At 37.0% G+C, this 12,538-nt stretch overlaps 1 protein-coding gene across 1 annotated transcript in view; it reads left to right on the forward strand.

Moving 5' to 3' along the window:
* ADGRV1 (adhesion G protein-coupled receptor V1) overlaps positions 1–12,538 on the forward strand; it is a 542,954-nt gene that overhangs the window by 119,323 nt on the left and 411,093 nt on the right. Inside the window, exon 34 of the mRNA XM_061424381.1 lies at positions 5,378–5,587. Within this exon, the coding sequence (XP_061280365.1) occupies positions 5,378–5,587 (210 nt within the window). The remainder of the gene's footprint in view (positions 1–5,377; positions 5,588–12,538) is intronic.

Below are 12,538 nucleotides of genomic sequence, written 5' to 3' on the forward strand. Positions count from 1 at the left end.
GGGTCACAAAGAGTTGGATATGACTTAGCAACTAAACAACAGCAACAGCATAAATAGTATGAACTTGGGCTTCCCTGGTTGCTCGGATGGTAAAGAATCCGCCTGCAAGCAGGAGACCTGGGTTTGATCCCACACCACTCCAGTATTCTGGCCTGGAGCATTCCATGGACAGAGGAGCCTGGCAGGCTACAGTCCATGGGATCACAGAGAGTCACACGGCTGAGGGACTTTCACTTCACTGGGTGACTTTATTCATGTTATATTAAGTGTAGTGACCTAGTGAGAGATGAGCTTGTAATACTGGTCCTAGACTTGAATGGGATCACTATTTAAAATTTTCATGAACAGTGAAATTATAGAGAACTTGGACAGTAATTAGGATAGTGCAGATTTACCAATTCTTTTCCAGGGTTGATTGAATCACCAAGTATTTGAAAATTTTGAACGTTCATATATTTAAAATGGTTTTCTTTGGATGAAAGAAAGATATCTTTACTGAAATCATTATTTAACTCATGATTTGGGCACTTATAAATTCCATATGGCTTTTTAACATAGGTTTTTTTCTGATTGAAAATAATTATACTCATAAAAGCTTCAAGTTATACAATAAAATGAAGGAAGTAAATGTTATTCGCAATTTCATATCTTAGAGCAATTCATTGCATATTTTATCCTTTAATGCATATACTTTTTTTGGAAACAGTAATTAGGGGTTATGATGCATATAGATTATACTTTTGAAACATCTAATAAGCATTACATTTTAGAGTAACTTTTTAAGATAGTTTAAAACTTGTCTATAATGGTTGGGCTTGTGCTTAGTCACTCAGTCGTGTCTTACTCTCTGCAGCCCTGTGGGCTGTAGCTTGCCAGGCTCCTCTCTCTATGGGATTTTCCAGGCAGGGATACTGGAGTGGGTTGCCATTTCCTTCTCCAGGGAATATCTTCCTGACCCAGGAATCGAACCTGTGTCTCCTACATTGTAGATGGATTCATTACCTGCTGAGCCATCAGGGAAGCCCTCTATAATGGTTATTTCCTAGTAATTGATTTTGGGAACAATGGAATACTGATACACTTGATGTGGGAGGTATGTATGTGCATAGGTCAGCAATTGGTAACATTTTCCCCTATTTCAAGGAAAGTAATGAAAATTTGAGGAGGGAATGGAGATGAAAATTTAAGATTAGCTGTTTTAGTGGCTTTGGTAACTATGAAGAATTTATCATGTAATGTAGTACCATTACAACAGTTAGTATTAACCTGGAGTTGTAACTTTAGCATCATGCAAAATGGACTATATTTTGTAGTTGACCTGTATTCTCAGATAATATATATTCTCTTGAAGCAGTCTTAACACTGAATTGATAAAACATACAGGGTCATGGGGATTCCCAGGTAAGTGGGAAGTGGTAAGGAATCTGCCTGCCAGTGCAGGAGACAGAGAGATGCAGGTTCAATCCCTGGGTTGGGAAGATCCCCCAGAGTAGGAAATGGCAACCCATTCCAGTATTCTTGCCTGGAAAATTCCATGGACAGAGGCACCTGGTGGGCTACAGTCCATGGGACCGCAAAGAGTCGGACATGCCTGAGCACACGTGTGCACTTGCACACCAGCGTCATGAAACAGAGAACATGGATTCACACCTGCTTTTTCCTTTGTCCTGCTTTTTCTCACCCTTTCAGCCTCTTTCAAAACAGTGAATTAGATGGGGACCACTGTAGGCTGAACAGCAGAATCAGTGTTGGGTTTGGGGGTGTTCAGTGGTCTGTCTACAAGTGGGGTCCTAGACTAAATCACAGAGTAAATTCTTGGCCCTGTTGCTGTCACACATTGCTTTGAGGTCCTCTTCTGCCTCCTTCCCTTATTGTCCACATCCTGAGAACTAGTATTTGATGTTGTCATCTCATCTGGCTCCCCTAAGACTTATCCCATTTAGGTGGCTTCTTTGCCTCAGAATCTCATTTTGACCACTATTCCCTAAGTGTCCTTGGTCTTTCAGGGAAGTTTTGGGCTGGTTATCTGAAAATCATTCACAGTAACACCAGGATGAGAATGAGATCCATCTTTCTGGAAGGAACTATATCTAAACAGTAGTTGCTTCAGAGTCTCTTCCCCTAGCTAGGTCATGGTTCTAGGCTAGACACCAGGAATAAAACCAGGATTCCTTGAAATAATTCTACCCTTTAACTTTACAAATTAAAAATTTCCTTTCCACAGTCTGTCCATGTTAATGAAATTTTACAGTGCTTTATAAGTGAAAAGGATATACAGGCTAACATACCAGTTCAGTCGCTCAGTTGTGTCTGACTCTTTGCGACCCTGTGGACTGCAGCACTCCAGGCTTCCCTGTCCAACACCAACTTACTTACCATGAGCTTACTCAAACTCATGTCCATTGAGTCGGTGATGCCATCCAACCATCTCATCCTCTGTCGTCCCCTTCTCCCCCAGCTTGCAATCTTTCCCAGCATCAGGGTCTTTTCCAATGAGTCAGTTCTTTTTTTTTTTTTTAATTTTATTTTATTTTTAAACTTTACATAATTGTATTAGTTTTGCTAAATATCAAAATGAATCCGCCACAGGTATACATGTGTTCCCCATCCTGAACCCTCCTCCCTCCTCCCTCCCCGTACCATCCCTCTGGGTCATCCCAGTGCACTAGCCCCAAGCATCCAGTATCATGCATCGAACCTGGACTGGCATCTCGTTTCATACATGATATTTTACATGTTTCAATGCCATTCTCCCAAATCTTCCCACCCTCTCCCTCTCCCATAGAGTCCATAAGACTGTTCTATACATCAGTGTCTCTTTTGCTGTCTCGTACACAGGGTTATTGTTATCATCTTTCTAAATTCCATATATATGCGTTATTATACTGTATTGGTGTTTTTCCTTCTGGCTTACTTCACTCTGTATAATAGGCTCCAGTTTCATCCACCTCATTAGAACTGATTCAAATGTTTTCTTTTTAATGGCTGAGTAATACTCCATTGTGTACCATAGCTTTCTTATCCATTCATCTGCTGATGGACATCTAGGTTGCTTCCATGTCCTGGCTATTATAAACAGTGCTGCGATGAACATTGGGGTACACGTGTCTCTTTCCCTTCTGGTTTCCTCAGTGTATATGCCCAGCAGTGGGATTGCTGGATCATAAGGCAGTTCTATTTCCAGTTTTTTAAGGAATCTCCACACTGTTCTCCATAGTGGCTGTACTAGTTTGCATTCCCACCAACAGTGTAAGAGGGTTCCCTTTTCTCCACACCCTCTCCAGCATTTATTATTTGTAGACTTTTGGATCGCAGCCATTCTGACTGGTGTGAAATGGTACCTCATAGTGGTTTTGATTTGCATTTCTCTGATAATGAGTGATGTTGAGCATCTTTTCATGTGTTTGTTAGCCGTGTGTATGTCTTCTTTGGAGAAATGTCTATTTAGTTCTTTGGCCCATTTTTTGATTGGGTCATTTATTTTTCTGGAGTTGAGCTGTAGGAGTTGCTTGTATATTTTTGAGATTAGTTGTTTGTCAGTTGCTTCATTTGCTATTATTTTCTCCCATTCTGAAGGCTGTCTTTTCACCTTGCTAATAGTTTCCTTTGATGTGCAGAAGCTTTTAAGGTTAATTAAGTCCCATTTGTTTATTTTTGCTTTTATTTCCAATGTTCTGGGAGGTGGGTCATAGAGGATCCTGCTGTGGTGTATGTCAGAGAGTGTTTTGCCTATGTTCTCCTCTAGGAGTTTTATAGTTTCTGGTCTTACGTTGAGATCTTTAATCCATTTTGAGTTTATTTTTGTGTATGGTGTTAGAAAGTGTTCTAGTTTCATTCTTTTACAAGTGGTTGACCAGATTTCCCAGCACCACTTGTTAAAGAGATTGTCTTTAATCCATTGTATATTCTTGCCTCCTTTGTCAAAGATAAGGTGTCCATATGTGCGTGGATTTATCTCTGGGCTTTCTATTTTGTTCCATTGATCTATATTTCTGTCTTTGTGCCAGTACCATACTGTCTTGATAACTGTGGCTTTGTAGTAGAGCCTGAAGTCAGGTAGGTTGATTCCTCCAGTTCCATTCTTCTTTCTCAAGATCGCTTTGGCTATTCGAGGTTTTTTGTATTTCCATACAAATTTTGAAGTTATTTGTTCTAGCTCTGTGAAGAATACTGTTGGTAGCTTGATAGGGATTGCATTGAATCTATAAATTGCTTTGGGTAGTATACTCATTTTCACTATATTGATTCTTCCAATCCATGAACGTGGTATATTTCTCCATCTATTCGTGTCCTCTTTGATTTCTTTCACCAGTGTTTTATAGTTTTCTATATGTAGGTCTTTAGTTTCTTTAGGTAGATATATTCCTAAGTATTTTATTCTTTCCATTGCAATGGTGAATGGAATTGTTTCCTTAATTTCTCTTTCTGTTTTCTCATTATTAGTCTATAGGAATGCAAGGGATTTCTGTGTGTTGATTTTATATCCTGCAACTTTACTATAGTCATTGATTAGTTCTAGTAATTTTCTAGTGGAGTCTTTAGAGTTTTCTATGTAGAGGATCATGTCATCTGCAAATAGTGAGAGTTTTACTTCTTCTTTTCCAAATTTTGCATCAAGTGGCCAAAGTATCGGAGTTTCAGCTTCAGCATCAGTCCTGAATATTCATTGGAAGGACTGATGCTGAAGTCCTTCCAATGAATATTCAGGACTGATTTCCTTTAGGTTTGACTGGTTGGATCTCCTTGCTGTCCAAGAGACTCTCAAGAGTCTTCTCCAACACCACAGTTCAAAAGCATCAATTCTTCGGTGCTCAGCTTTCTTTATAGTCCAATTCTCACATCCATACATGAATGCTGGGAAAACCATAGCTTTGACAAGAGGGACCTTTGTTGGCAAAGTAATGTCTCTGCTTTTTAATATGCTGTCTAGGTTGGTCATAACTTTTCTTCCAAGGAGCAAGCATCTTATAATTTCATGGCTGCAGTACATTTGCTTACAGTGACACTAATGTTGCTCAAGATATTGAACTGTTATAATTCACTCATGTATTTTTACTTAAAGGACTTCCCAGGTGGCACGATGGTAAAGAATCCACCTGCCAATGCAGGAGACACAGGTTCAATCCCTGGGTGGGGAAGAGTCCTTGGAGGAGAAATTGGCAACCCACTCCAGTATTCTTGCCTGGGAAATGCCATGAACAGAGGAAGGAGTTTGGCAAGCTGCAGTCTGTGAGGTTGCAGAAAGTCCGACATGACTGAGCAACCAAGCACCCACACATTTTAACTTACCAGTTTTTGAAGGAAGTTATTTTCGGCCTTTGTGAATTCTCTGTTGATGATTTTCTTGCTTAGGTTTTATCCCATTAATTCTTCACAGGTGAAACCAAAAAGGTTGCCGTTTTGACCATTTTGGATGACTCTGAGCCAGAGGATGATGAAATCATTGTGGTTAGTTTGGTGTACACGGAAGGTGGAAGTAGAATTTTGCCCAGTTCCGACACCGTCAGAGTGAACATTCTGGCCAATGACAACGTGGCGGGCGTTGTTGGCTTTCAAACCACTTCCAGATCTGTCATAGGTCCTGAAGGTGGGTTCTTTTTATTGCTGAGCACATTCACTCTCTTTTCCATGGAGGTAATTTTTTGTCTTGTCTTTTAAAGTTTCCCATTTTTACAAATTCTTTCATTATTTTGTACAGCTGGGTCTGTTAATATATGTGGAGCTTATTTGGGAGAGGGCTGTATAACTCGATCTGTTTAACTAGATTCAGGAGCCTCACAGATTGGTATTGTGTTCTAGCTTGCCACTCCCCACTAGTGTGGTTTTAAGGAAGTTGGTCAAACCTGGGATGCTCAGCTTTCTCATCTGTTAAATTACGGGAAATACTATTTCCTTCATTGGTTTCTGTGTGAGGATTAAATTAGCTCTAAATGCGAAGTGCTTAGCCTAGTTTTAGGCGCATAGCATATGTATGCTAAGGATTAAATGTTGATATTAAATGGTGAAATATTGACTGTTCCAAACAAATAGTAGTTTCTAATCAGTGACTATTTTAGCCTGGATTTTATATATTTGTATGGCAGTATATTTATGAACTAAGTGCCAAATTAGAAAATTTATAAAGTATCCCCTTTTCCCATAAAAAAACAGTAATTTCTTTGAAACTTAATATTTTACCTCATTTAGGGTTTACATCAATATAGGGTTTATGTTTATAGGCTGCTTTTTGTTTGTTTAAAGCATCAGGACAATGTTTTTATCTTTGAATAATTCTGTTTGAGATAAAACTGGTATTTATAGATTGTGTTTCACTATAATTTATGTTTAAAAATAATCGTATCTCAAAGATTTAAGAAATGAAAAGGATATAGATCATGCATTTGGACTTTGGTTTTTACGATGAGAAAACTGACACACAAATTAAGAGACTGGACAGAATCCTATAGCTAGTGTTGCGGCTGTGCTGGAAACTGAGGGCATTTTAGTGTGCATCATGTTTTACCTTAGCATATTCCCAACTTGCAAGTTTATTCAACTTAATGCAAATATCTGAGACATTTTCCAACACTCTTCCCTCTTATTAATGGTTTAGAATCTCATATTGTCATAGCAACAGTGAGTAAAAGTGACTAACAAATTGCTGTAAATCCAGTCTAAAGACAGATCATCAACTCTCAAAAAATTATTTGTAGTATAATATGAGTAAAACGTCACCGCAGGGTAAGTTAATCTTAATAATAATGACAACAACAATAACATTTATTGAGTGTTTTCTGCCTGCCAGACATTTTACATCCATTATTTTGCTTAATTTCAACAACAGGGCTATGAAGTGGGTATGATGATATACATCAGGTTTTCAGACAAGGAAACTGAATGTTTGAGGGACTACCCAGCATGTAGTCATTCATGGTGGGGCTTAAACCTAGTGCTGTCTGAATCCAGAGCGTGTGCTGTAGGGCACCTTGGGAGAAGAAGCTTTGTTTTGCTTGAACTTATGTCTACTGCAGAACTTGGCTATGCAGGAATGTCGGGTAAATATTTGAGTTGAAAGAATAATGAATTTGAGTAACAGTGTCCATGTGAGAGGAGGAAATGGGTGAGAGAAGCTGACTCTATCTCGAGTTAGACGAATTGGATTTTTAGAGATAATAGTTGGAATCAGGAAAATTACTAAGATTATGGTGATCGGAGGAAGAAAGGCAAGTTGTCAAGGATGGAGCTGTGTGAAATACCAGGTGAGGGTCCAGGAAAGGCAAAAGGCAAAGGAGAGAGGGGAGAGAACGCTCTGCAGCGGAGTGGGAAGAGACCAAGATAAGAGTGTTCTCATTAGTTATCAGAAGAAAGTAAGCCTTGTGTCTGTGCCATACTAACCTGGGCAACCAGTGAGATTAGATTCCCAAATGGACTATAGGAAGCAGTAGTAACGGCAGAGGAATTTTAGAGGAGAACTTGGGATGGACAGCAAATTACTGAGGATAAAAGACAGGATGTAGACACCCTGGGGGCAGTTAGCCCCTCAAAGTCTGATCCTCAAGTTGATGTCTTCACACAAAGTGTTTGTTGCTTCTGGTTTGTGACAAGATAAATTCAAAAATTGAAATAATCTTTTCTAGAGACTTTTATAATCTCATTTTGCTGTGAAATCCAAAAGTGATATCTTTGGGCTTATACTTTGTATGTGTGTCCTTTTGACATTTAACTTACCTACTCATTTATTTTTTTCTGTTTTACAAAAGTGTCAGTCTGTGATAGATCAAGGAAAACAAAACAAAAACCCCTTGTCTTTCACTGCTTTAGGGGTGAGAAGCACTGCCTTAGGGGATATTCAGCTTATTGGCTCTGAGAGCAAGGAAAGGAGAAAAACTGGAGAAAGCTGATATGATTATCGTAAATCTGCTTTATCATATCAACCTGTGAGCATGAGTTTGGTACAGGAAGTAGGACGATGGATTGCATTCATTAGTTAGTACTCGCTAGACTTTTTACATTGTAGATGGTAAAACATAGAGTATTTTGGACTTGTTTTTATTTTGTTGAAGAAATACAGAGAAGAAGGTAATGTAGAAGAAGAGGATAAAAGTGTTAGTTTCATGGAGGGTATAAATTCAGTAACCAGAAAGTATTAGATTTACTGGAGGACTTAAAAGCTGCTTTGTTGCTGCTGCTACTGCTAAGTCGCTTCAGTCGTGTCCGACTCTGTGCGACCCCATAGATGGCAGCCCACCAGGCTCCGCCATCCCTGGGATTCTCCAGGCAAGAACACTGGAGTGGGTTGCCATTTCCTTCTCCAATGTATGAAAGTGAAAAGTGAAAGTGAAGTTGCTCAGTCGTGTCTGACTCTAGCAACCCCATGCTCCTCCATCCATGGGATTTTCCAGGCAAGAGTACTGGAATGGGGTTTTCAGCAATATGATGGGATTTTTTTTCTAGGAGTACAAAAGTATTTGGATGTCCTGGATCACTTTAAGGGGATTCGAACTGTAAAGGAGCTAGTGTCATAACATTCATCTTAAGGAAATCTGGATGGTGGCGGTAGTGGTAGGTTGGGGGCTCTGAAGAAACTTAGGCTCTCTGCTGGGCTCCTAGTCGTCTTGGAGAAACTGCACGTTCTGACTCCCGTGTTCTCTTTCACCTGACTGAACTTAGCCTGAAAGCCAGATTGTGCTCTCTGCAGTTTCCAACAGCTAAATACCTGCAGGAGGATGCAAACAGGAAAAATGATTGATTCTTAAAACACATGGTCCACGTGTGTTATTGGTTAAATAGCCGCTTTATCATATCAACTTGTGAGCATGAGTTTGGTACAGGAAGCAGAAAGATGAATTGCTTTCATTTATTAGTACTCCCTAGACTTTTTACATTTTCCAAATAAAAAATGAAAGAAATTTCTATTTTTTTTTAGTTTACTTTTCTTTCCCTTTCCTCCTGAACCTTTTCTTAGAGTCTAAGTTAATTTTCTTTTTTTCAAAAGCATTATGTTCAGCCTCAAGAATTCAGCATTTTGTGTGTGTATTCTTTATGTTACTGCAAAATTGCATAGAGAAATATATATCACACAGAAGTTTACAAAAATGAAAACTTCAGGGTGATTCTTTAAAGATAACTGCTAAGGAAATGAAATTATAAAAATGCCATGTGTGCTTTGGGCAGTGTTAACATTGCTTTTGACCTAGTGTTGGAGTTTCATTTATGTGATTAGTTTTAAAATGTGGACTGTGCTGAACTTCTGGCTTTAGGATACATTTTCAGTTCATGGGGAGGAATTGCCCTGGTGTTTAACAATATATTGAATTCTGTAAAGTCCTACTTCTACATTTTTGTCCTAAGGCAATTGGATAGATGCCCAGTGGTAAATATTACTTTCTTTCAAATGTAATGGGCAGAATTGAGAAATATGGGAGAGTAGGTTTTTATCGCATGCTGTGTATAAATGCACTCTTTATAAATCTGTGTTAGATGGTTCACTTCACACAGCTCTGCAGCATCAGAATCATTATGTCCTGTTCAATAGATTTAAAATATTTCCTTATCTTAGAGACAGCATATATCTTTTGTAGGCAAATATTTGAACAAGAGATGTGATTCTTTAAAAAATATTTATCAAACTGCTATATTAGAAGCATTCAACTTTCTATCTTAACTGTTCTTATTGACAGTATGTGTTTCGTACTATTTGTATTTCTGTAGTTGTTTTAAATCATTTTCTGTTGTAGAGCACAGTCAATCTGGATGGTACCTGTGTACCATGTATACATGAATCTATTAAAACATGTTTCCCATATTTTAGTTTTCCATTATTGTTATACACATTGTAGATGATGTTTATCTTTGTGAGAAGAATCCTGATTTGTTTTGCAACAAGTAGATGAAACACTCTGGGTTATTAAAACAAATTTTATGCCTAATTCTTATTTGTGTTAGGCTAGGCCAAGGGTGCATATGATAGATCATGTGCTTAGAGTTAAAATGTATCACTGACTTTTGCTAGACTCTCGACTTCATATCAAGATGATTTTCCAGGAGTTAGACTTTTCCATAGGGGAGGGCCCTCCCTAGGGCTTCATCTTGGGAAAAAACTAGAAGCAGTGCGTCGAGACATTTGTTATCTGAAAATTTGACTTTCCCTCTCTAGGCCTTATCTTCTGTCCTTCCCTTATATTTAGAAAACTGAGCACTTATTTCTAATTTTTTCCTTTTCCTGTATTCTTTGACTCCTTCTCTAGGTAGAAGGTAGCTTTCCGCTAACTTTTCCTAGGAAGCATTTCAAATGGACCTAATTCTTAGCAGTCTTCCTTAAAGAGGCAGAGTTTTTTGATTAATAGAAAATCTTCACATCATTCATACTATTGATATGATTTTCAGTAGCTTTATACAATTATGTGTTTAAGGAATGTTTGATTTACCTTTTATGAGTGTGTGTTGTGCTTCAAATTGTGTTTCTTGTCATATTTTCTTGCAAGTTACTTGCGTGGTATCGTTAAATTTTCAAAAGTGGTCTTAAAATTGGTATTAGACTGAGTATTTTCACATGTAATAAGTTCAGAGGAGGATTTTACATCTTCTTAGCATTTCATTTTTAGTTTCACTTTTAATGATGTATTTATTCCCAAATCTCTATGTACCATCTTACAACTGTAATTTTTTATTATGAAATGTACAGGTTCCCCTTCAACATGGGTTTTCATTGATCTACATTTTTTTTGCCATTTGTATTTTTATTACATCTTTAGTAGTTTTTCAAACTTACATAATTTTCATTTTTAAATATTACTATGTTTCCTTGAAATCCATGACTCTATATAACTTTTTATTTGTGTCATCAGACAACACTGTAGGTGAAACAGCTTCATAACTCCAAAGGTCTCTCCATGGCTTTCAATAATAAACCCTTGTGGAATTCTGCATGGTATACAAAAGAGCTACTCTAGGGTTTCATGACAGTGTCTGTGTTTTATTCCTCTGAGTTATACAAGTATAAATGTTTTGGATGGTATGGCAATTATTGCTGACTGTACCCATTCTTTCAGTTATATCCTAACCTTTGGACATTCTAATAGTGTTTCCTTTCTGTTTCGAAAAAATCCAAGTCATAGCCTCCTAACATGATACAATTAAAAAATTTTTTCATATTGAAACATTTTAAAATGTATACATTAAATATTGAATTGTTTTGGGAAATTTTATTTAGAAGTCTTTCTGATGTTTTTGCTGTCTTATATTTTCTGCTGTCCCAAAATAATTTATTGCATTAAAGTTATGTGTGCTCAAATTTAGTATGAAAAATTTTTGTTTATTAGTAATTAAAAAATTGAGGGTAAGAGGAGAAAGGGGTGACAGAGGATGAGATGGTTGGATGGCATCACTGACTCAATGGACATGAGTTTGAGGAAACTCAGGGAGATAGTGATGGACAGAGAAGCCTGGTGTGCTGCAGTTCATGGGGTTGCAAAGAGTCAGACACGACTTAGCGACTGAACAACAACAAATTGAAATTAAGATAATCTCTAAATTAATTAATTTATGATATTTTAAGAAACCTGTTAGAAGTAATTATTTAATTTTTTTATTTTCAAGAGTAAAAAAGCTGTGGTAGTTAAAATATATTTGGAAAAGCTGTTCATATTTTTATTGCTATTCTCCTTTAAAAAAGGTTGGAAGTATTTAACTTGTTTAGATAACTAAATAAAAGTGATTTTTTAAATGTATATGCATAGATTTCAACTATATGTCTGTGCTATAAAATTTGAATAAGGATGTGTTCTTTTAAAGCTTTTTAAACATTAATTCACTTATCTTTTTAAAATTATTATTATATTTTAGTACTATGCTTAGTATAATGTGTTCATCATCATCAAAATTTTGAATGCAGCATATTTTCAGCAAGCCATCACCAGTTTCCATAGGAGCTTACTTTTCACTTTAAATAATTTAGAAGAGAAGTCTGTTTTGATTTTCTTAAGTTTTATAAAGTATTACATGAGGATAAAAGCCAGGAATGGAAAGTATCTAAAATGCCTCAATTATCCAGGAAGGATAACTGTAACTTTGGTGAAGTTACAGAGGTTGATATACAGATTTGACACTTTTCCTTTGTATTTCTTTTTATAAAACAAAATCATTGATGGTATATGTAAGTTACAATTTAAAGAAATGTGATTTTCAGGTATTTGCAAGCATTTTTATGCATGCATTGTGTAAAATCACATTGCATACCAGTGTAAGGAATTTGTGTCCTTTTGAGAAGTGAAGAAAGAATTTACTTGTATTATTGCTAGTTTTGACCATGAGGACTTAATTATTAAATTTTCAGAACATTTCTGTTCTGGTGCATGTTTTGGAGTGTATAAAAAGTTTGTGTTTTCCATTTTAGCATGTGCTTTTTAACTTTTACACATTAAACTTCCTGAAGTTCTACTAAATGGAAGTATTTAGAAGTGGAATCAGCAGTAATGTGTTAACAAGCACTAAGCATGTATAAAGCTTCTAGAAAATTGCAAACAGACCAGGTTTGTAATGTTCTTAGAAAAGGCGTTGT

Source organism: Bos javanicus, chromosome 7, assembly GCF_032452875.1.
Source record: "Bos javanicus breed banteng chromosome 7, ARS-OSU_banteng_1.0, whole genome shotgun sequence".
Lineage (NCBI taxonomy): Eukaryota > Metazoa > Chordata > Mammalia > Artiodactyla > Bovidae > Bos > Bos javanicus.